The sequence below is a fragment of the Orussus abietinus genome, unplaced genomic scaffold, assembly GCF_000612105.2.
Source record: "Orussus abietinus isolate OABI.00-Male unplaced genomic scaffold, Oabi_2.0 scaffold89, whole genome shotgun sequence".
In the NCBI taxonomy this organism is placed as follows: domain Eukaryota; kingdom Metazoa; phylum Arthropoda; class Insecta; order Hymenoptera; family Orussidae; genus Orussus; species Orussus abietinus.
This window is the reverse complement of record NW_019394246.1, coordinates 352,196-377,460: the sequence shown is the minus strand read 5'-3', so window position 1 is coordinate 377,460 and position 25,265 is coordinate 352,196. Positions and strand designations below refer to the sequence as shown.

The 25,265-nt window shown below is 46.5% G+C and overlaps 4 protein-coding genes across 4 annotated transcripts in view; 2 read left to right on the top strand and 2 right to left on the bottom strand.

The window, feature by feature from the left end:
• Positions 1-25,265, top strand: part of LOC105701443 (larval cuticle protein A2B) — a 46,356-nt gene that overhangs the window by 7,264 nt on the left and 13,827 nt on the right. The gene's annotated exons all lie outside the window — the stretch shown is intronic.
• On the bottom strand, positions 211-10,795 carry LOC105701444. The gene is made up of 6 exons (XM_012428184.1): positions 10,746-10,795; positions 3,088-3,319; positions 2,851-2,973; positions 2,295-2,495; positions 1,961-2,203; positions 211-1,885 (listed from the first exon to the last, which is right to left on the bottom strand). Exons 2-6 carry the CDS (start codon positions 3,316-3,318, stop codon positions 1,676-1,678), a joined length of 1,008 nt encoding a protein of 335 aa, XP_012283607.1. The 5' UTR covers position 3,319; positions 10,746-10,795; the 3' UTR covers positions 211-1,675.
• LOC105701436 (cuticle protein) lies at positions 7,644-24,576 on the top strand. Its single transcript, XM_012428173.1, has 3 exons — positions 7,644-7,684; positions 8,318-8,429; positions 23,135-24,576. Exons 1-3 carry the CDS (start codon positions 7,677-7,679, stop codon positions 24,155-24,157), a joined length of 1,143 nt encoding a protein of 380 aa, XP_012283596.1. The 5' UTR covers positions 7,644-7,676; the 3' UTR covers positions 24,158-24,576.
• LOC105701422 (larval cuticle protein A3A-like) lies at positions 20,277-20,615 on the bottom strand (the record flags this gene model as incomplete). The annotated part of the gene is made up of 1 exon (XM_023433338.1): positions 20,277-20,615. A coding segment is annotated over one exon (339 nt), but the record flags the coding sequence as incomplete, so codon positions are not given.

The following is a 25,265-nucleotide window of genomic DNA, read 5'->3' as shown; positions in this document are numbered from 1 at the left end:
CATTTTTTTTTTCTTTTTAAACAGAAGGAAAAATCACCGATTTGTGAATTTCTGCTGGACGACGTTTTCATCGTTCAGCTTCGTTTTTTAATATCGTAACAATGTTTGAAAAAATGAACTGTGGGGGATAAAAATAAAATGCATGATTCTATATAGGAGTAGTTTAATTTAATACTTGATAAAGTTAATAACAAGGAAAATTGCCTTCGTTATAAATCTACCTCACTCGCTCTCGCGCGCGATTGTTCCGTTTAACGAGTACATACAAATGCAATAAGTAATGAATATGTTGCACGAAAACTCGACTCGTGCGACGCTATCTCGAAAGTCTTGACCGATCTCGAGGAAAGGCGATGAAAGCTCGAACGGGGAAAGTCGACTTCTGACATGAAGGTGATTAAAAGTAACGTAGTAACAATTTGTTGGTCAAGACGTTTCCGCGGATAGTTTGCGAATGTCGAGTGGCTGATCGTGTACTGGACAAGTAATTGTACACGCTTGCCGTATCACTTTGTTATCACCGATCATTATTTACAGATACAGTAGGGGCAATGATTGGTGCCTGTTAATTTTGCAAAATCTCTCCTGCATAAAATACATCCAACCTCTTTTTCCTGTAAACCGTGCACATTATATAACGTACATATAATACAGGTATCCGATATAATGTAATAATAAATAATTAAAATAATTCCAGGGCATACACGAGTTGTTTCAGTTAGTCCATGAAAAAGAATTGATTGTATAACACACCTGTATTATATAAGCGTACGATTTGTACCAATTTACTGCACTTTTTCGTTTCGTTCTTCTTCCTTCGACGCGGGTTGATTAAACTCGGATGAACCGTATAAATTAGTAGGGATGGATCTACGTTAAACAGTAGTTGGCAGTAGGTACAGTTCGAACACCACAAATTGCTCTTACTGTACATCTTTCTCGAAGCACTCGAGGTCATTCGGTCCGAGTGGTCCCCTAAATGCTGGAACCATTTTTCTTCGTCGGGGAGAAGAATTTGACGACCGATGACCAGTTCTTCTTTAACTTTGGAACGATCCTGGGGATTCGTTGCTTTGTTCCTGGACTTTTCGATAATATTCGAGGGCTTCCTCGAGGTTCGAGTTAATGCGTCAAGTACCAATATGGATTGGAGCAAACGATAACGTGTAAATGCAATTAGAAGATTCAGGTAATTAACTCGTTAGGAGGTATGTGTTACTTCGGATGCTACCGATTAAATGATGTAAAATTTCAGCTCGGAAAGGGTTAAACGGATTTAGCCTCGAGCACTAAGGTGTCTTCCTATGGGATCGCATAAATTCAAAGTGGATGTAAACAAGGTCAAATAAGTTGAAAATTAACATTGGTAATAAGCCCAGGTAAAGTCAGGGTCAAGTTCGTAGTTCCACGTCGAGTCGGGTACATTTAGGGTACAACAGGGTACAACAGGGTACAACAGGGTGAAGTTAAGAAATTGTAATGTCGGGTCTCATAAAATTTCGGTCGAAATTACGACGTGGAACGCCGTGGAATCGGTTAAGTCTGGGCTAGATCGGTACTTAACGCATTGAAGACACAGAGAGAAGCCCGCCAAGACGGAATTCTGCCCCTTCGATTGGAATTTGACGGGAACAAAGCACGACAAGGACCGCCGAAAGAGTTGTACTCGCAGAGTTTATTCGTAGTCCTCCTCGTCCGGTCGGACTTGGGGGTATCTTCGCAGCAACTGTTGCTGGGGCTGGGGTCGTCGTTGCTGAAGGGGGATGTTGACTTCCTCGGGGCTGCGGAATACTTGATTCACCGGAACTCGGTATTGGGGAACGATCTGAGATTGAGGACGACTCGCAGCGAGTCCATTGAGGGCGGATTGCTGTCCGAGGTAGACCTGAATAAAAAGAGGTCGTTCAAGTGGGTGGAATATTTTTCTTCTTCCGAACGAGAATGTAATAGAAATGCTCACCTGTTGGACAGGTCGACGAATGGTTGCCGAATTAGGGGTTTGGACTTGATAGTCTCCGGAATCGCGCTCGTCCGTGTAGATATCGGCAGGATAATATCTCTCGCTGTATCTCAAAGTGACGTTGGGTTTGCTATCGGCTTCGGCCTGGTTGAGGGGTTTGTACAGATACTCGTTGACGAAGTGATACTGGGAGCTCTTCTTGCAGGAAATGTCTCCGCTAGGAGGCATGCAGATCAGGTGTACCTAAAAACGTATCGTCATTTTTAGTCACGGTAGAGTTTCGACGCGTGCTTTGCTTCGTCAACGAAAATCCGTCGATCGTTCGTTGTCTTGCCTGATGGAAGGTGAATCCCTCGGGGCAGATCCAAGAATGCTTGGCGTTGTCTTGGCAGTAGTGGAATACTTCGCAGTTGAGTTCTTCGTCGGCATAATATCCGGTTTGTTTGTTCACGCAGTCGAATTTACTTTGCGGCAAAAGAAGGCTCAGTCGGTCGGGCTCCTCCTTTTCTTCCTCCAGCTCTTCCGGATCTACTTGCTGTTAAATTAGATGTGCACGTTGATGAAAAGAATTTTATCAATTAATTAATAAGCTTCCGGTCTCGATATCGATAACATCGAAATGCAGCATTATTGGTATTTCAGGAGAAAACGTTAAGTGGTAACGTCATTTCCTATTTATTTTTTTTTTTATTCGAATTCCGTTTTACCCACGCCGAGAAGGGAAGTGCTGGAAACATCGATCGCTACCCGATCCAATTTAGCGTTACCGATATTGGGACGGGAAGCGTTATGAAATACTCGGACGGTAACGTCGATCTCCTCCTGTTCGCCTTATGTAACGTAATACGGGAAGTAATACGAATTGCTCGGATGATAACGTCAGTTCGTACCTGTCCATTTTGCGTGAATTGTTGCGGCGCCCCTCGTTGAGGTCCTCTCTGAGGCTGGGAAACGATTCTGACCGGAACTTGATGTTGGTACTCCCGGGAAGGATCCTGGGGTTTGCGATACACCTGCACCGGGAAATGGAAAGGAAGGAAACGTCAGATTTGAAACTCGAGATTAAGGAGAATCACGAGGGCGGGCTTTAATCGATGCCGTCGGTCCGGAACATTTCGGGTCGTCACCTGTTGCTGGGCAGCGGAATTCCTGTAGATGGGCGTCGGGGACGGCGTGGGCGTCACCGCGTTGTCCTCGTAGCTGTTGTCGCGATAACTCTGGGAGGAGCTGAGGCCCGTGCTGTACAGAGGTCCCAGACTGGTCGGCTTCCCGGAATAGGAGCCGGATCTGGGGTCCAGCTCGAAGGGACTCTGGGCAGCCGCGGCTGCCACGCACAATACCAAGCACGCTCTGTACATTCTGCGAGCAAAGGAACAAGGAAATTTTTACGTCGGACATATCTCGAGGATCTCTCCATAAATTGCGGAGCTTGTCATTTTCGTTGCATGGAACGGTAATGGGTCAAATTTCATTTATTCGCTTGAGAGCTAACTCGATACGCGAAATTCGTACGCGTTAGTAAGAATTAACTCCCAAAAACTTGTTCCGGTTCCTCAGAGTCGGAAGGGAAGAAATTATTTCCGATGATCTAGAACGGGAAGAACGAGAAGAACGAGGTCAAGAGAGACTTCCCGATTTGGCTCGGAGAAAATGCAGAGAAATAACGTAATCGTTTTGCCTTACGTCGCGCATGGTAACGAGAGAGTTACGATCAAAAGAGAGAGGACGAATATGGGACGGTGTGCTCGTTTCCTTCGAATTTCGCGTTGACGCGTGCGCCACCTGTCGTTTGTGTTTCTTTGTACTTCGAGGAACGACCGCGAGAGGACACTTACTCGATTCGACGTATTCATGGAAAGCGACTTACTTTCTACGTACGGAAACCTCGGACACCGCTCGCTTTTACGATTCGTTAAGGTAGTTTCGGAAGCGTCTCTCGGGAAGTTTTAACGGAATCTCTGGAAAAAAGAAAAGCTCATTTTGCGGCGCGGCGGGAGGAACGAAGCGAATTTTGAATGGCGACACGGGGCAAAGCGGGACAAAACGGGACAAAGAAATACGGAGGCTCCATGACCGTTCCTTCTAGAACTTTCCTCGGTGGATTCCTCGTTACCGCTTTCGGTTAGTGCACAAAAGACCGTGGAAGGACAATTATATAAGCCTTTCGCATTCGTGACGGAAAGGAGAAAAGGCCATAGGTCCTCGATGAGGTCGCGTCTAATGGCGTCATTCCGTTGCAACATGGCGACGTCTTTGAGTAGTTTAGTGGCCGAGGTTTGTTCCTCGCAGTTTTCATCCTCTTTGGATAAAGCAGGGAGAAGGTCCTCGAGCTTAAGGAAAACCGGTCGACGGACCCGACTTGGCATTGTCATTTTCATAATAAACGTCTCGTACAAGATTTGCCGATAATAACGCCGAATGTTGCAACTATGGAGAAAATAAAAATGATATCGTTTATCGAAGGAAGGGGCACGAAACGCGTAGCGATGTAAACGCTTAAAGATTAGATATCGGGGTGATCGCCGTACGCGCGATATGAGCAATTTGCTTCGAGATACATGGTCTCGAGTTATGCAAAATGGCGTCGGCCGGGGGGCACGCGTCGACAAAAAATTGGAACCGTTATCCGTATCGTAACGTCGGTGACGCATTCGAGGTCGAAATCGAGCGTACGGCTGGGTGGACGATCGAGGAATGGGTTAGGTTGCATCGATGGCCGAGAAGTAGGCTGCAACTTGGCCCTGCCCGGCTCGCCGGAGTCCGAGTGAAAGTGAGAGGGCGTGCGTAATGAAAAGAAGTATCCGTATCGGACCGCGAACCCCCCAGCTCTCGCGATCCGATGATCAATGGAGCGATCCTAAGGCGCGTTCGCATCAAGGCTGTAGCGTCGCGGACATGCCGGAACGATCGCCGCTCGCGACGTCCAAACACCCATTCCTTGGTATCATTGGGAAGTGGCGGAGAATTTTCAAAATGGCGACGCTCGCGTTCGGCAGGTCGGACCTCGAGAAAACCCATCGAAGCGATCGGCCGATTTCTCCGCGGCTATTACCGAGAGCAATGACTAAAACTACTTTTGCATCGCCATAAAGCGGGACATTTCGATCGATTTCTCGAGAAAAAGGGAGGGCAAGAAACCGTGATCTCGATGGAGGATCCGGGAAGGGGGGAAATTCAAGATGGTGGCGCCCACGTTGACCGGACGGCGGCGCGGGATGGAAGTCGGTCCGATCGCGGACTTCGAGAAAAGCCGTCGAATCGATTGGCGATTTCTCCGCGGCAATTACCGGAGAGCAACGAGTAAAATTACGAAAACTTTCACGCGACGCCGCGCGGAGAAACGGCCGCCTCCGATTTTCTCGAGCCGCATCTCTCCGCTCGGCTCGGCGATTATCGGCGATTATCGGCGATAGTTGGCGGCGTATTAATCGGTTCGTTAAAAGTAATACGAGCGGCCGGCCTTTTTCCTTTCCTTCTCGGTCTCCGTTTCTCCCCCTTCTCGGCGAGTTCCCGTTTAACGACGCCGCGACCGACCCCGCCTCGTCCGTTGCGCAAGCGCGTTACGCGACGATCGGTACCACCTGATGGCCGGCAAAAACCAACATTTTTTTACCCCTTTCCTCCGAAAAGGATCCGTTCTACCATTTTGCGCAATTCCAGTGCTCGCGTGCCCGGCTGCATTAAGGTACAGGGCGAATCCTAAACGTATAAACGTGTCATAAAGGGGAGTAACGATGATCGCAAGACAAAAGTCCACGAAATTGTGCAGTACGGGCCCAAAATGCGGAGAGTCGATCGTTACGTTAATTCCGATGGATGAGCACGCGATTAGAATTCGACAAGATTTGACGGATCGTAGGGAAATCGCGGTAATCATCCGGAAGGTTCCGGAATCGAGGAGGGCATTCGGGGCGCGAGAGATGCAACGAAAGTGCGTTGCGCAACTCGCTCCGGGAGGTGGTCGACCGCCCGGCGACGACAGCGACCGGGTTCCGACATCCATATTCATAAGGCCGGTCTTTGGCGAGCGTCTAACACATGTGGAGCAGATTTTATTACCGGTCGAGCATTTCATCCCCACCGCGCGCTGCGGCCCCGCCGGAATGCGAGCTCGCGAGGGGAAACTCTTTACTCTCTGTACTCGCTCCGGACCGACCGACGCGGCAACGCCGCTGGGTTTACCCCGAGAGAAAAAATCACTTTCTAGGAAAAAAAACGAAAGAAATTCTTGGCCCGAATGGATACTTTCCTGGGTACGACGAAATCGATTAAAGGGCCGATCGATCGAAATTAAGAGATATTCTCCGAACTTCTCCGAGTTCGTTTGACTCGTCAGTTTTGCTCGTCAGTTTTACTCGAGCCAAGAAATTTCTTCGACGAGAAACGTTTCGATGGTCGCAAATAATTCCTCTCACCTAGAAAGTCATTTCTTCGCTCGCATTTCCCGGAAATGCCGTCGGGTGATTACGCTCGCGTGACCTCGCTCACCGAAACACGGTCGCGAGTCGCGTGAATTTCTTCGCACTTGAACTCCGGTTCCGGAACGCTTTTTGCGATCTCTCGGGCTATAAATAAACTAAGCGACGGTTACTTCCTATGTGAAAGTTGACCAGAGGTGTACGCCGATGTAAATGCACCTCGTTCGATAGGTCTTGAGATCCTGGAAATATCCGATGATCGGTAACATGGGTAACGACGTGGTATTTAACGGTATTGCCTGGGGTGCCGAGAAACGTCGGGCGACCACACCGGAAGTTTTTCCTTGAATCGGTTAAACCAGACGGGGAAACGCCTACCGAAATCTTTTGGGATTACCAGGAAGTACTGTAAAAACTGTGATCCACTTATTAGGTCATCGGCGGGGCGAAAAGGGTACGCGATCGTAGCAGGCGGCAAACGGCTTCTAAATTCGGACTTTCTGTCCATTTTTGGGTTAGGTCGAGTGCTCGTTAGCGTCCGACGAGAACCATAACCAGTCGCCGACCACGTAGCCTTTTATGCAACTTTGTTCCACGTGCAGGTCGCACGTAACCTGCACCAAAGAATGTAAATGTAGGGATTTGGTTTTTTCTTTTCGTTCATCTAGAGTTTCAGGAATTTCTTGACGAAAAAAGGTTTCTGGTTTGCTTCGGTAAAAGTGCCACCAGAAAGACAAGTCCGGGGCACTCGACACAGCCAGTCAACCGTCAATCGCATAACAAATTACGCAATCGCGACTTTACTTGCAAGCTCCACGTAACCCGAGACGTCGGAAGAATGCAAACGATAGAGTTTCGTCTTTCGGATAAAGTTCGTGGAATTCCACAAGAAGAAAAGGCTGGGGAAAAATGGAGCCCGACACGATCGGTCGACCGTTAATCGTTTAACATGTTATAGAATCTCGGCTTTACCGGCTCCACGTAATCTTATACTTCCTCCTGAAATGCATAACGCTCGGGGTGCATTTCTCTTGTCACGCCTCGTGCAATAGTTTTCTGTAACGATAATTGGCCGACGCTCCTGGAGAAATTGTTATCCTTGCCAGTGATCTCGATTCGAAGTTCGCGCCGATCTCGGTCACGTGGTTCCTCCCGATCAATGTCAGCTTTGCTCTTGGGGAGTGGTGGAGGAAGCCGCAGGTCACAGGGCACCGCGAGGGTATAAAAGACGCGCCGCTCATCGCGGAGTGTCAGAAGCGCGCGGGAAGCGGAATAGGAAGGACGCGGAAGAGGAATCAATGAAAAAGTAATTTAAGGCAATTATATACGCTTGCGATTGTATAATTAAATATATATTAAGAAGCGCGTGTACCTTTAAGTTTATCGATACTATTTGTCATGGGGTTTGTCAATTCGTATCGAGGCTCGATGTCTTGTATGGATACGAACATTCTAAGGGGGAGAGTTGATTACCATGCCGAACGAGATATACGCTTTATGTAACGTGATCCCGTTTTAATCTTTTCTCTAATATTCTGAGTCGAATTATAACACACCCTGCGTAACAAGTTTTGTGTATTTTTTACAAGTGACGCAATGTAATTTATGTGTAATATTATCAGGTGATGGAAGTCTGGTATTTGGAGGTAGGTTTCTTTTAACTTTTAATTTAAAATTTAAAGGTTTAGAACATTGAGCGTCGTTTTCAGAATTTAACGGTATGAAAACGGTTTTTGTTGACTCCGGCAAAAACGGCGAGAGAAAGAAGATAGCATCGCCGGCACTTGAAACGGTTCGTTAGGTTAAGTTAACCTACCGATAGTTAAGCGGAACAAGTTGAAGTTATGTTTTAGAGAGTAACCGTTGGGCCTAATAGTGACTAACTTCATTATAGCGCTCGTGAATTTTATGGAGGTAATAACCTCGTCATTTTATTCAGGAGTGCTCGAACGCCGGCGGAGACACGAAATCCTGGAAGGAGGAGAGGACGAAATATAAAAAGGCTTCCCTTTTTACCCAATAAATGTGTTGTAGTAACAGCCGATAATTTTGTAAGTAGTTAAATCATTAAGGTTGCACGTGGCACATTGTAACGCCATGTTGGAATTGCAGAACGATGAGAACACAGGAATGTGACAATTAATATTTTTCTTGTATAGATGAAACGACTAGATTCGATCATTTTAAACGTCTGTAATAACAAAATTGGTACATGTTAATGTCTTGATACATTATTTTCGGAGAATTACGCACAAAGTGTGTATAATTTTCAACAAGTCACGATGCCACATTGCAAGCATTAAATAATAAGTGGGGTAATGGAAGTATCGTTTGCAATGAAATGAATCGCTCGAAGTGTTCAACAGGTGTTACAAAATGACATGAAATGCAGGAAGTTTTACACGTATACATTCCAGAGTTCTTTACGCATTTGTAGGGAAAAATTGCAGTTTAGTCGACAGCAGTCAGTAAAACTATACTTTCACGTCGCCTTGAGAACAGTTATTCTAGCCCCAGGAGTCGTTTAAGTAATTCCTGCCAACTTTAGCGGAAAATTGTCCATTTAATCGTAAGGAACAATAACGCTGGAAATATGGACGTCGCGCGAAAAAACTCATTATTATTGAAAACACCAAGAAGTTTCGGAACGTCACCGGTCAAATTATTAATTTAATCTCAACTGGTGTAGCATTAATTACGTAAACGCCCTGTAGAGCACTTGTACGATAAAGTTTCATCGATTAATATCTCTTGTTGGATATTGATATTAAAAAAATTTAACTTTTAAAAACTCTGGTTGTTTAAAGTTAAGATTCGCTTATAATGCTGTAAGAAGGGATCGTAAAAATTCCTAGGGTTTTAGTGCTCTTGGGAAACAGACTAGTTGGATAGAAAAAAGAAAATTCGCTTTATAGGTAATAAATCTTAAAACCCAGAAAATAGGTTTAGTTTCTATATAATTCGAAACACTTAACGTGAATGTCCGTAAAAACGTTTTAATGAGCCGAATGATTACCCGGACTCAAATTAAAGATTCATGCACTGCGCCGTAAAAAACGAATCGTAAAGAGTCACTGGAATTACAGTGCCTTCGGGAAAAAGAAGTTAAACAAAGAATTTTCCTTTGACGCGTCAATTTTGTCGGACTTTAGTACCCATAAAGCACTTTTATTTTCGAGGTTATTCGAAAGACTTGGATTAAAGATTCACGTACCGCCCCATAAGGGGTGCTCGTAAAAATCCCTAGGATTTACTGCCGGGGAACGTGCATCAGCTATGAGAAGAATTTGCTCTCCGCGTATTTTACAGCTCATCCGTGGCGTTTTGCCATGCAAATAGGAAAATCCGCGAGTAGCCGGTAATAACTGACGCGTTTTGCATAATTTCTAAGTACTCCCAAAGTGCTAAGAACCCTACTAACTTTGACGAGCCTTTTCTTGCCACGCTATCGAATAGCGTCGATAATCTCATCCCGCGAGATCGTTGCGTTACGCCTTTTGTCCTGGCACCGGCACCTGTAGAACCGAACCCGTAATCCGGTCCGGTCGCCGGTCCGGTCGCCGGTCCGGTCGCCGGTCCGGTCGCCGGTCCGGTCGCCGGTCCGGTCGCCGGTCTTACGGCCTTACGGCTCGTCACCCCCGGCTAACGCGAAAGCGACCCGCTTTGCCGCCTATTTTCACAAACTGCCGTTTTTCACTTTATTCGATAATTATCGCTCGGAATTATTCGAGACTTTGTTGCGGGAACGTTCGTCGTTTGCCATGTAAGGGGGCACGAGGGAAAAACCTATACCATGTCGCGATTAGACACCTCTGAACCACGCAGGAATGCGTAGTTTTTTACTTTACTCGGTGATTGGCATTCGGAGTCCCTTTTTTCTTTCCCCGGATAAGGGCGCTCGGAGGCAAAACTTGAATGTACATAAATAGATCGGAAAGAAATCTGCAGGAATAAAAAATGGGTCGCGGGACTAGTCCGGACGCCATATCTTGGCATAGCTTGGCACGATATCTCGCACGGAGAGAGACAATTTGATTTTTGTTTCTGAAAATCGCGAGTCAAAAATCCAGAGTCACTTTTTCACGGATCTCTTTGGAAGGGGTTAACGACGTTACGATTAATCGATCGACCGTAGAGAGTCAGTCACCGGTTGCAGGGATCGGCAAACTCAACGACTCGCGTTATAAATTCTACAATCGTCACTGAAGTTCACTTCACGAAGCAAATCACGTATCGAAAAGCGTTAAGCTTCCCTGGGGGTCCCCACTTGATCACTTTGTCACCAAAAGCGCGTCGCGAGAAGGATTCGGGACCTCCAGGAAACTCTCTCCGTTAATTCTCCGCCAATTCTCCGTCTTTCGACTTACCTGCCGGCGATGAAGCTCCGAGAAAGGACTAAAACCACCGACACTGGACGGACAACACACGCGGGATTTATCGGGCGAGCAGCGAGCCATTCTCTTATATAGCTTGGCCCGCTGAAAGTTGCCTCTCCACCGGCCGAGGCTCCGTTTTACCGATGGTGGGGCTCCCAAAGCCCCATCGGTTGGGTCGGTCCATGGGGTGGTCCATTCGGAAGAGGAATCGATTGGGACGCGATTTCGATGTCAAAGACTTTTGGCAAAAGCTTGCCGCTGGAAGGTGCGCATCCATTAGAAATGATCATCTCGTCTTATGGAGGGCACGAGGGGAATGGGATTTAAGTTAACGAGGATTTTGGAAAACGTAGATCGCTAGAAGTTGCACGACGTCGGAGGTTTCGCGGGACTCATCCTGTCTCCGGGATGAATCTCATGCCCTGAGAAAAAATATGTCATCGAATCGAAGAAACGTTTCTTTCGCTCGAATACAGTCGAATAAATTGGACGCGACGTTTCTTCGGAATTATGACAATTTATATGAGTTCATTTGAGTGAAATAATTATTTTTTGAATTATCAAAGTTTCATGCCATTCAAAGAAATGTTCTTCTCGGTATACCGTCGCGGCTCATCGAACAACGGTCGTGCCTTCTCACCTAATCGTAACGCCCCGTTTTATCAAAATAATTGTCGAAATGCTTCCGCTAGCAGTCCCTAGGCAAAATTGTGGAGGAAATGGCGTCTCTTGTGCTCTTACTTGTGTTCTACGTTGACATCGACTGGACGTATTTACGAATGTATTTACGGGCCGTTTATGTAACACCGATCGGAGGGGTGGAGCGTAATTTAATTTGGTTTTATCTCTCGCGCGATTTTCTTTAACGCGTCAGTTTTCATTGGCTTTTGCAAATTCTCGCCAGTGTTCGCATTCGAGACGCCTTGGGCGGGCATTTTGTACATCCCTGCAATTGCGCGCAGGTATTCCAAATGGAATATCGACAAGTATGGTTACGCCCTGGCGCATTGTTACGCAATTGCCCGGTGGAAAGGCTTTCTTCTCGGCCGGCCAGATCTTTTCTTCGACAGAAATCTCAACGGAAACCGGCGCGAAATTGCTTTCTATCCTCCGTAACCTTCCTCGTTCTTTTTTTTTTTTTCTTTTCCACGGCTAATTTGTTTTCCAACGGTGGAGGCACGTAGGAAGCCAGGAAATCGAAAAACCTCGGAATAACTTCTTCGCCGGTGTTTTTGGGAATTTAGGTTATGCCGCTCGGGGTTACGTTGGTCTCGTTTTCTTTGGAGAGGAAATTATGTTTTCGGTCGCGGTATGCAAACGAGAGAGGGCAAAGAAGGTGTCGTTTCATTTCGCGTTAACGCTTTTCGCTCGAATTTTGGGCGCGGCTTTTTCGAGGTGGTCGAACTCGCGGCTCGATTTTCTGCAATTAGAGTAAATTGTGATAAATATCTCGGGAAACTGTATTTCTTTCCAGAGTTTCGAGGGTAAAGTGGATAATGTGTCATGTTTAATACAGGATTTTGAAACGAATATGGTGTTTTTTACAAGCGTCTTTAAATTTTAACGCGTTTAATGATTGGGTAACTTAAATGCGGAGTGACAGAAATCGCAGCTATTATTACACTTTGAAATGTCTGGAAAGCATGTAACGAGATGCACGATATGCATCGGGAATTTCACTTTACGGCCTTATTAACGTCTCGTTAAATCGACAAGTGGCTCTTTTTCAAGATGGTTGAATTCGCGTCCCGACCCGCTATAACGAGCAAAAAAATCAAAACGATGCAGAAAATTACCCTATTCCGTCGGCATGGAATCCGAATTTATTAACGCTCCTTGAAATCGGGAGAAATTAAAGGCGATTACGTCGTTAATAATTACATCCGATCTAAACGTGAAAAATTGAAAATGGAGACAAAGTTTATCTCGAGACATTGTTACAAGAACATATATCTATAGAAAACACGGCGTACATTGTCGAATCAATTAAATCATAGGAGGACCACGCTTTGAATGGTTACACGCAACAATAGTTTCTTTCTTTTTCTCTTTCGCTCGCGAGACCATTTAGCTTCGTCTTACGTGACGTCCAGCAGTTAATCCCTTTCGAATCGGACGCACTGAATAGCACGGGCAGCCGGCAATTTATTGAAATGTATGAAACCAGATCGTACTTTCTTTCGGGCAACCGAAAGCCGAGGAAAGGTCATTGTTTTCACCGGCGCGGCCGAGCTCGTCGGTTTCCAGCCGGTCGAGACGCGAACTCGGCCATCTTGAAAAACGGGGCCGTCCAGGGTAATTCCCATTTTTCGCTGTTTCCTTTCAAGCGACTTCAAGAGTAATGATAATTTAGCCATTTGTATCGTGTATTTTTCCTTCCTTCCTATCTGCGAGGCATCGACGCGTCTCAGCACTTACAGGAACTCGTTCAATTCGAAAATAGTGATCGATGAATTTTTGTTGAAAACTTTTGCTGAATATTCCTTACATCTCGTTTATTGTAAACTTCGGGTTCTTTGCTGCTTTCAATTTTTTTTTCGTTCGGTGCTTAAATTCAGTGGAACGAAGAGTTGGATAAAATGAAGAAATACGGTAAACGCGATAAGTTGACAGATCGAAGAAATTGAAACCCCGAGTGTCTCTTCTCGTCAGCTGAACCGGGTAATGAGAGATACGCGGCATCATAAATTCAATCGCTGCATCCTGTCCCAGTTTTCTTCGCGCTGGTATCTTCAAACGGTTGCAAGTACCTGTAAAAGAAACATGGAAAGTTAACGACGTTTATTCCTTCGACTCTCCTTAAATGCCTTTTAACGACGACAATTGGACTTGGAATCTTCGAGTAAACTCGAATTAATTAACCAGCTTCGACGTGCCAAACGCGCATTCGACGCGATCAAGAAACTTAACGAATAAAATAAGGAAATCCAATAAATTCATTGATCTTGATCAGCGAATCGACACTTTGAATGATTTGAATAAATTTAGTAGACTCGAATGACTCAATGAATACGCGGATTCGATCGAAAATCCGAATCTCCCGGTCTCGGACGGAGGTGCGAGAGGTTAGGAACGATCGTAAATCCAGGAGCTATCTTCTGTCCCAGTTACCCTGACATTGAAATCCTCCGGTGCAGGTGCAGGCGCAAGAAAAGAAAGTTGATCGTCTTCATCTCGCCGGTTTCCCTCGGCCGAGTCTCGACGGAGACGCGTCCATCTCTTTCTCTCTCTATTGGGATCCATCAACGTCTTTCCACTCTTTTCGCGCCTCAACCTCAACCTCAGCTCGACCTTCTGAAAAGAGTCGAATGGCGTCCAGGTGAAACCTCGTCGCGATGGACTGGTTGGAAAACGTCGACTTACCTTCGCGCCATTTTTCTTCGGCCTGCCGCGCTCCCGTAAGATCGACCTGTAATCGATATTTACAGTTGTTAACCCGTTATCGGATATGCCGGGTCAAGCGAAGTCACGACAGTCGTAATCATTGCTAATGGATTTGGTAATTCACCTTCTACCGGTCGTTCTTCCCTCGGGGATGGTCGATACGAGTTTAAATTAACGTTGTCGCGATTCCTGGCAAAAAATTAGGTGACAAAGGTGGAAACGAAAATTTGCCGCGGTGGCACGTCTTTCAAAGGAGCCATTTCCTTCCCTCTTCCTCGATCTTGCCGTCAGGGTGATCTTCGTTCGAAATTGAAGTACCCGTTCCGCGCCAATTATCGAGGTAATCGATGAATTCCGCTTCCGGTAATGTCGCATAATCGTGCAGGTACGATGGATGACACAAAGATCGAGGAGCTCGTCTATATTCCGGGCGACGGTACTCTAGGGTAATTAAGTAAAAGGACGAATTGTAGACAGGATGTCTCGTTTGCCTTGCCTCGATTGACCGACGGTATGAGTTTTTTTCGTAACGTCACTTCCACCCGTTTATCCGCAAACTTAATCGCGAACGATTAAGGAAGTAATTATCGTACGCGTATGTATTAATGACGTAACATTCCTGCGTGGTAAATGAAAATGACCGATGCCCCATCGGGGGTAGGGGTACGTTTAGGATGCATAGGAAGTTTTGACGCGAGTGACATTTACGGCGTCCTCGAAGGTCCTCGGGCCGAAGAAGACGCTCGTTTCGGGGCATTTTCGTTCGGTTTCACCTGCGATTTTCTCGAAAGAGACGAATCGGAGGGAAGGGAGTATCCCGATCGGGACTTTCTCCTCGACCGGCGACGGTGAAAGCGTTCCTTACGCGCTGCGTGCGGAGAACGCCCCCGTCTCTTTCTCCGGCCGATTTTCAGAAGGGGACCACACCCGCGGAATGTCGATGCCAACTCGATCGGCTCCGCGGAAACCCATTTCTCGCTATTTATTGCCTCCGCGATTCGCCATTATTGGCCAATCGAGACATTGCGCAACTCGAAGACTAATTTCTTGACGCTTACTCCCAATGAGGGCAACGAAAAACGGCGAAATTATAAACAATTATAAACCGATTGCAAAATGCCGATTTTTACGGCGGGCATAAAATGATCGCTCAACGCGAGATACTTTCCACTATTTTACTAAAAAATCTCTTATTGTTTCTCAGCCAGAAATTACGCAGTTTGTTAACGTTTTTTATGAATTATTTCCCGTTAGCGTGTAATTAGATCCTTCGATAAGAGCGAAACCCTAGAGAATGATAAGCTGGTCGTAAATTGATTTCGCGGTTTGAATAATTTCGTAACGAGGAATTGAAAGAATCGGAAGCCCAATTTTCGGTGGCCCGTTGCGAATACGCGGGAGGAAAAAGACGGCGATAAACCGATTATAAGTCGATTGCAAAACGATCGGTGAGCACTAAAGAGTCGACTTTTATCACTCGAGGAAGACGGGATTCGCGAATGAGTCGTTCTTCTCGCGACAATGGCCGGGCACAAAAAGTACTCGGTCGGAGGAAAGTTAAGTGGCGGGAGCATGGATGGCGAAACGATAGGGAAATCACGGGAAATTAATAATCCATCCCGGATCAAGGACTTCTTTCTCCTCCGATCCTTGGTTTCTTCCTTTGTATCGAGTGCATTTCAACGGATACCAACACCGAAACGCTCGCCACAACTATTTGCTCGTAGACGACTCGTAGACGACTCGTAGACGACTCGTAGCTTATGTACGGAGTGGAACAAAATTCGACAAGACCTATGCTACTTTTTCCTGCGGTGCATAATTTAGCTGGCAAGAATTAATTGAAAAATAGTCCAGAGCGAACCGAACATCCGCCTGTTTGACTATTTTTCTATCAATTATTACAGCTAAACTAAGCACCGTAAAAAGAAAATGGAACGAGACTTCTATTCCATTTTCAACTCTCTTACGTAATTTTGCTCGCGTTCCACGTGTATTATTTAACTCTTTAATCGAGCGTGACGAATTAGCTTGTCGTTAAAAAGTCTTTTGCGATCTAACGCTGTCGATTTAGGGCTCGTAGAGGAGGCACGCCTTGTTCCTAACCGCAAAAAAAAAACGGTTTTTCGAGGTCATGTTCGACAATGCCACATTGCCATCCATCGTGACTCTAAAGTTCGTAAAAAATAAAATTCGTGTCGGTAAGCGATTGACCCCCACTGCGGAAATTCGACCAAGTTTCCAGAGCCGTTTGCAAGCGGTCGAACGGACTCGTATTTTACGTCCGAAAGTGCTCGGGTCGTTTACCGGTACCGATCGAATTACCAACGCCGCATATATCTATATACACCGAACAGGAAATGCGAGTACCTCGTAACGAGGCGCAATGATTTTTCTCGGGAAAAAGATCGCTCGAAATCGACAGTGGCAGTTTTCTCATTTTTATTACGATCGACCGTTAAATTCGAAACGGCGAAACCAACGAGGAGGAATTTCACGTTTTAATCATTTTCCACCCTGAGGAAAAAAAATTCATAGATTCAAAGAAATATATTTTTTAAATTCAATGTTTTCGATTTTATTTCACTCAAATAATTACTCCTCGTATTAACAAAATATTTCGACAGTACTCAAAGAAATAATTCTCCGATTTGATGAGATTTTTTCCCTAGGGCATTATTCTTATTTCCAAGTAACCATAATTGTCGTTTTTGCATAAGCTACGCGCGATATTCGGAAAATTGTTTCGGAAGAAAGTTTTAGCCGACGTCGATTCCGAGAACTTTCTTTTAAGAAGTTTTTCCGTTTTCTCATCGGTTGACCTGGGAAACTGGAACAATAAATGTCTTTTCGAAACCCGGAGGATGTGTAACTCGTGAATTTCTAGGTTTACGTCGCTTTCGGTCTGAAATTGTAATCGGTGGAGGAATTAATACGTACTTTTAATCCCTTTTTTACGCAATGTGCACTTATTTTCCACTTTCTCGGTTCCCAGAGAGCATGGTTTAGAAATGGAACTCTTGATTGTTTTGACCCTGCTTCCGGAACGCGTTAACTCTTTTCCTCTTCTGTTAAACATATATCTTACCGTCTTTCTCGAGATTACGAAATTCATTTTCTTCTCCGTTTCACTTTCTCACAACCTTAGAATAATTTAAACGATGCGCTCTTTTTGCTTCCTATTAATGACGGATAAAAAATTTGAAACCTCGTTCTACTCCGAAACCACGGTCAACAATTAGCGATCCGGTTATATCGTATTGTCCAATAAGTAATATCGGACTTTGTAAAAAAATTCCGACAATACTTTGCGCAATTCTAATAATAAAAAGAAAATATTTATAAAGCATGATAACGCGAATGTAGTCGAAAGCGCCGAAAGTGGTGACGGTGCTGCCATCGTACAGCAGGCGGTCAATTCAAAAACCGGGCTAACATCGTTGCCTCGATATCGCACCATCAGGTGATAACTTACCAGTGACGGATAACTGTTCGGATATAACCCAGAAGATGGCAGCACAGGTTTGAATATTTGAGATTTCGTTCCCAGAAAGTATGTAACCCGACTTACGGTGAAACAAGGCACGAAACCCGCTCCAGGCGTTCTCTTGAATTGGTTAAACATTCTTTACTCCAATAGTAGGCAGACAAGGCTGCAAATCTTACTTCGTATCAATGAACATTTTTATAAACAAGAGGAAATCAACGGCATCTTTTAATTTATCATCCTCTTGACTTCGGGGAAATATTAACGCGGGCAGAGTACGCGAATTTCGGCAGATCGGAGATCGTTGCATAATGGACCGTCTCGATCGCCAAATTAAGAAATGTCGTGAAAAATGATCGAGGACGACCCACGGGTCACGTTTCATTCCACGTATGTACATTCGCGGATTGTATCGTGACAACCTTTTAAGGTATCTCTTTCGAGTACAAAAACCCCGGCAGATTTTCATTTTTCATCCCGTTGTCATTTTCTGAGCCTGCCATCTTTCCGCGACGTGGAAAGGAAAAGTCAAAATGGCCTTTGTCACGAAAGTTTGTGCAGTTTTCCCAGATATTTACGTGTGACACTTTTGTAACGCTTTTGTATCGATCGTCAGGGCGATCCCGCGGTCACGAATTCGGGATTTCAAAATGGCCGTAATGACCGCGAGAGTAGCCGAACGCGTGGAACGCTTTCACTGGGCGGGGGTCAGCCTGTAGAAAACTGGGCCACATTGTCGTAACGATTCGATCCACATGCGTGGACGAGGGGAAGAAAGGATCGGCCGCAAAGTTCCTGCGAACCTCGGCGAGCTTGCGTCACTTCTTCTCCGGCCGAATCCGACCCACCTCTTCGATTTCTGGATCGAGTTTGCGAAATTCCTTTCTTCCTTCCTTTTCCCTCGGGGTTCCATTCGTAACATTGTCCGCGTAATAAAAGAATGGGCCGTGACCGCCACTAGCGGTGGAAGCGAAACCTTTTCCTTTTTTAGTTCGCTATAAAAGTTAACGATCAACCGAGAAAATAACGCGCTAACCCCGAGGACGAGAATCGTTGAATTGCAATTTTTCTATCATTTTACTGATCACGGTTCAGGGGAATTCTGGTCATTTTTTGTTCCCTCTTCTGAATTTTTCTTTCCCTCTTGACTCGATGGCCACTTTTTTCTCCTCTTCGCGAGGGCCCTCGTGGCAAGAATACGTATCGATTCGCGTTTGGGCACCGAGCTAAGGGAAAGATCGATTACTTGATCCAGCAAGGTGGACGCGGTTGCGTCACTCCGTCGTTCCGAGACCCGCGAAGCAACTTTTCAATGTCTCGCTTCGTTTTTTCGCTCGATTTTTCGATATTACTTACGACGCCTTTATTATCCTCGTATTCAAGGTGTGGCGAAAGCGAGAGATCTGCAGGACGAAAAAAGACGGGCACCCCCTCCTAGCATTTTTAAATTCTAGCCCAATATTTTATCATCGTTGAGTTTAAGGTGATACGAATCAAGGAAGCCTCGTTTACAAAATTTTTCTTCGAACCGAGTGTATCGATTCGTTCCCAACTTTACAACGCGAATACGAAGGGCATAAGGAAGGTCCCGACCTCCACAAAACTTAAATTTAAAAAAATTTCTATATAGATGTTTAAATTTTGTTATAAAACATGTTTCCCGAACGACCGATCTCGGAGGCCGCTTCGTATCTCATTAAACGAGTGACTTTCGATTTGATAGGCGAAATTGCAAATTATCGTCTTCATTCCCATTACCTGCGATCGTTATTTTCTTTCCGTTGAAATTCGGTTCACGAAGCGAAATTATAAATTATCGCCGTCGTTGCCATTATATCCGATCGTTATTTCCCTTCTGTCGAAATTCGGTTCGCGAAGCGAAATTCTTAGCCGTCCGGCTCGATCTCGTCGCTTTTTTTAAGTTGATTTCGCTCTTTATCCCCCGAGGGAAATTTCGAGGGTCCGGGAGACTCTCGGGAGACTCCCGGGAGACCGGGGTACCCCGAGGCGGACTGGTCCCGAACACGTCCGCACGTTATGGCATAACGTCCGTTATGCTCTGCGTTATTACAGGATCCGTATCAAGGACGACCGGGCAGGTTTTGGGTCGGCATTCGCGTTACGGGAGCGAAAGGACCCACCCTGGCCAACGACTCTCTCCCCGGCGCGCCATAGAAAGTGGGCCATATTCTGCTTCTCCCTCTCCTCTGCTCGTTATCGCGTTCTTCCTTTTCTCGTTTCGTGGCAATTCATGGGCGTATCCGTGCAGGCGACAGGGTGACCATCGAAACGAAGAAACGGATCCATCCGCTGAGAAGAAAATTTTATTCTCAGGGGAGAGATTTCGCTTTTCTTGGAGTTTTGACGGCAGAGGCCAGAGGTGCATCGGGTGCATCGGGTACATCGGGTGCATCGACGCGGATGCGGTTCTAGTTTCATTAGCACGGATCGGGGCAACCCCTCCAAAACGGGACTTCCAGGATAAAAATCTTGCCATTCGTCAGAAAATTTATCTATTTGGAGACACCTAACATCTCGGAAGCCTAAATTACCTTTCTTAATTCTACCAGTCTAATGATCCGCAAGTCAAGAGTAATCGAGAATCGTATCGAAGAATCTCGTAAATAAATAGTCTAATCTAGGGAGCTTCCTTAGCGGTGGTTGGCGAGGGGGACAGCTTTGTCGGCAACGGATGCAGGTTCCTTGTGTATTACGGCGTTGAATCCGTTCTCGGGGTCGGCGGTGTACTCGACGATGCGCCGAGTTCCGTCGGCCTCGACGAGCGAGTAGCTGCCCTGGACGACGTCGCCGTCGCGGGACTCCTGTTGGGTCTTCGTGTCCCCGGTTAGGTCGTCCTGCACGTCGTAGGCGTAGTTGTACCGGGGGTGGGGGTCGAAGTCGGGGTCGGCGGTTTTGGCGATGGGGGCCGCCGGGACGATGCCGGCCCTGGCCACCGCCAGGATGCACATGCAGCTTGCCAAGACCTGGAAGGAACGATTTTATACGTTAGACCGCGAATCGATCCGATCGAAGTAACGTCGTTCGGCGATACGGTCGAATCGAGGGGCGAGGGGCAGGGAAAATGTCGGGTGGGAAGCTAATCTTGCAAGGGAGGTCGTCATCCTATTTTGGCTAATTTGACCATCGCGATGTTGCAAGGAATTTATTCTCTCTTTCGGATTTACAGTTTTCGGAGATGGGTTAACTTTGGTGCGGAATGATCGCGAAAAATCTCAACGAGGTAGGAACTTCGCGCGGGAGTTTCCACGTGGTTTCAAAGAAGACTCGAGTCATTCCGGAGAGTTAAAGTCTGTCGCCAGATGCTGGGGATATCCGAACGGAAGTTGAAAGAGACCACGAAAGCGTCCCCTAGAAGTATCGAGGGTTTCGCGGCGAAGTTTGGTCGAGCTTTCGAGGATAGGACCGTTCCGTCACCTTAAAGACCATTTTGACCGGTATCCTCGAGACCGAAACGCGGCGCAGTGACGCCATCTCGAAGGCTCGGAATTCGCTTTTATATTCGTGGATCCCCATCCACGAGAAGAGGGCCCGCTCGGCCCCTTTGGGCCCCTTCGGACCCCTTCGGACCCCTTCGGACTTTCGGCGGCCCGATCTTTCGATCCATTTTTGCACACGCGTAACCCCGACTCCGCGATTCCATAACTCCTTCGCGTTACGTCACTTTCGTCCTCACTCGGGGACTCGGTTTCCCCCCGTCGCGGCTTTTTATAGGTTACGATCGTTCTTCATTTAGGAAAATGTGCGGCAATAAATGTTAATAGACGGTAACGGTTGGGATGGATCTTGAAAACCGACGGAAAGGAATCGCGGCGAAAAATGTCGATTGATCTCCGTTTCGGAATTTCTTCAACTTTTACGTTACACCGAACCGAGATGTTTAGCTCATTTTCCTTTTTCCTCTGAACCGAGATACTTTAACCCCGGTTAAAGCCTCGCCGGTTGTTCCGTGACGTGTTTTATTGCTCTTTGAATGCATCGCCCGAGTAAATAATCGGGACGATTGCACATCCCGTGATTGCACTTTACGACTGATTTTTCTCTCGTATTCGGAGATTTCGACATTTTTGGTCGATCGAGTGGATTATCGTCTTTTCATTTTTTGTATCGAAACGTCTCATTGCAATCGGAAATTGTATCGTTTCCGTTGCGTAAATCGTCATTACTACGAGCTACGGTTAAACAATGGGGTACGCGCACAAATACGATCGAAGTAAACTGCAGTTTACGAAACACGGAACAGTATATTATTAACTGCATCGAACGAAACGGTTAATTCACATGCAAATTGCACTTCGTTTCGTTTTGACTTTTTTCAGCGGAAGGTTATGGACCGCCGGGGCTTTTACATTTTTTATTGCGAGTGTCAATACCTCGAGTCAATTGAGCCGAAAGTAAGAGTAAAAGCGTGGTGTGATTTTGACTGATTTACGGAGTCTCGCCATTACCATTTGTAATTAATCCGAGTTAACGAGTAATCTCGAGCGAAGGATTACGAATGTATCCGTCGAATCTCTTGATGTCTTCGTCCTGCAAAATCGTGATCGGAAATTCGCAGATCTGGGATTAATATTTATTTGTATTACCGATGTAACCGAGAAAACATCGAAATGCACGAGTACGCGCAACAACAATTTTTCGTTCTTTCGACGCGTAAACGTGATCGATGCACTATCGAGGAACGTGTCCATCGCAAACAGTGAAATGTACGCTGAGGAAAACGATGCATCTAAGCAAAGAAATATTTCTTTGGTTTCATAAATTTCTTTTTCCCAGGGTACGTGCACAAAATGGTACCGTTCGCACTATTCGGGTTGACTAGGTAATCGGATCATCGCGACTGCAAATGTTACTCGAAACGTCAAGATTAACGAGATGCCCGAAGTCGTGTGCATTTCCAAAGACAGGTGAACGGCGTTCGGGTTTCGGAATCAATCGACTTTTCGTGCATACCGAACCGGGCGATCGGGTTGCGCAACTGCACATCGGTAACCGACAGTTGCACGCCAACCGAGATGCGCCGAATTACGAGCCATTAACGAAATGCACCGGTTTGGTATCGAAGGGTGGAGGGGATCCGGGTATATATATAGGTCGAGGGATGCGCCAGGATGAGATCAGTCTTGGCCAGAGTTGCGGATACCCACAGCTGACAACATGGTGTTTAAGGTGAACGGTCTCGAAGATTGCACTTCGTAATACCCACAAGAGGGAAAGTGCTCTCTTCTTCGAACTTTCTATTACCTTCGTTTTTTACGGTGTCGCCGATTCCATCCCGGGAGTTTTATATTTCTCGCGACGGTCATCTCGGAATTTTGGTTCGCCCTTCATGGTATACCTTCGATTTGATTGCAATGTGTCCCGACCATTTTGGATCGCCACAATTTTTATTTTGGGACGGAATGCTGGATTGGTTTTTTTCTTGCTACGAGTACCGTTGGTACGTTAATTTCTTTGCGATTATTTTATGAATCGCGCGTTTCCGTTTCAGTTCGTTCTCCTGGTGGCTCTGTTGGCGTCCGCCAATGCCGGATTGCTTCCCACGGCGACCTATGCGGCACCTGCAGTTGCGAAGCTCGCCCCTCAGTTGGCCTACGCTGCCCCCGCAGCTTACGCGGCGCCTGTAGCTTACGCGGCACCTGCAGCTTACGCGGCGCCTACAGCGATCGCAGCTCCTGCGGCATATGCGGCTCATGCGACTCATGCGGCTCCTGCAGCTTATGCAGGTTATGCAGCTTACGCCGCGCCTGCGGCATACGCCGCGGCTGTTGCTCCAGTCGCCAAGGTGGCGGAACCTGTACCCCTGGCCAAGACTGACGCCGACTTCGACCCCCACCCTCAGTATACGTACGCCTACGACGTGCAGGATTCCATCACCGGGGACTACAAACAGCAACAGGAAACCAGGGATGGCGACAACGTGCAGGGTAGCTACTCCCTGATCGAAGCCGATGGATCTCGTCGCACCGTCGACTACACCGCCGATTCGGTCAACGGATTCAACGCGGTCGTTCATCGCGAACCTGCAGCCGTGGCCGTGAAGGCTGCCATCCCCGCCATTCCTGCAGCTCCAGCCGTCATCGCTGCCAAGGCATCGCCTGTGGCCTATGCCCCTGCAGCTCCGACTCAGCTCACGTACGCCGCTCCCGCAGCTCCGGCTCACCTCACCTACGCCGCTCCTGCAGCTCCGGCTCGGTTCACCTACGCCGCTCCTGCTGCCCCGGCACATTTCACCTATGCTGCCCCTGCAGCTCCGGCGCACTATTCTTACGCTGCCCCTGCAGCTCCAGCGCATATTTCTTACGCTGCCCCTGCAGCCCCGGCGCATTTTACCTATGCCGCTCCTGCAGCTCCAGCGCATTTCTCTTATGCCGCGCCTGCAGCGCCAGCGCAACTGGCCTACGCTGCCCCTGCAACTCCGGCTCATTTCTCTTATGCCGCTCCTGCAGCTCCCGCTCATCACGTCTCTTATGCCGCACCTGCCCTCGCTAAGTACGCCCCCCTGTACCATTAGACTGACTTCGAAGTGGCCGTTGGGAACCGATCCCGGCGTCCTCGTATCTACGCTTTTACGAGTTTATGTGATTCTTTCTGGCTCGTTAACGATTCCGTTTTACGAGTCTGCCGGTAGACGCGTCTTTAAGAATTAGAAGGTCGTTCCGTCACGAGAATCGAGATTGGCTCTCGATTATGTAAATATGGGAAACGCTACCTGCTTTTCATTGTACCTCCATTTTCGTACTCCAATTGTTACCGTAACGACATAGCGTGTACCAATAGTTACCAATCTGCCGTTGCAGCGATCATCCGGCTCCCTTGCTCAAGCTTGCCAGTGATGACATTCGTAATAATAAACGTATCGTATTTTGTAATATCGAATTCAATTTATTAAGTAGAACAATAATCATCGCGTGCCTTAACTTACTTTACGCACATATCGCGATCCTTTAGTGCAAGAAGGAATTTATATTCCAAAATACTTCCGCAACGGTCAATCTTTTCTACTTGGGGTTTTTAAACTTGACGTTAACGTCTAAATATTTGAACCTGGGGCATTTATCGGGAACTGATTTTTATTACAAAAAAGTAACGTGGCCCTATTTCATATTTTCGAGTTTCATCGATCGAAAGTCTATAAAAATAGGATGATTGACGTATGGTAATTATTCGAGAGTGGTTTTCGATGACATGAATAATAGAAACGCCAACTCCGTCTTTTGTTGTACTTTTTAGTGACTGAATGATCCCACCGACTTCCTGCCGAAATTCACCGAACGCGTGGTCTCTGCGATACCGAAATGACGGCGACACGATCGGTGAAAGTTCTTCCCGCCCACTCGACGTCTCGTAACGAAAAAGCTTCTATTAAACTCCATTATACCGTGAAACCGTCCCTTTAATTAATTATTAATTAATACAGAATGCGGGGTAATCGGATGCTCCAAAATTAACGTCATAATGAATTTTTTATACTTCTCCAACCCAATTTGAAAGAGTTATCTCACGACATGAAAGCGTGATTATTCTCAGGGTTAACGGATGAAGTAAACACAGCAAGTAAAGTTAGAGACTTTGGGCCGAACGACACGAGTAACGTCATAAATATACATGAAATGCATTAT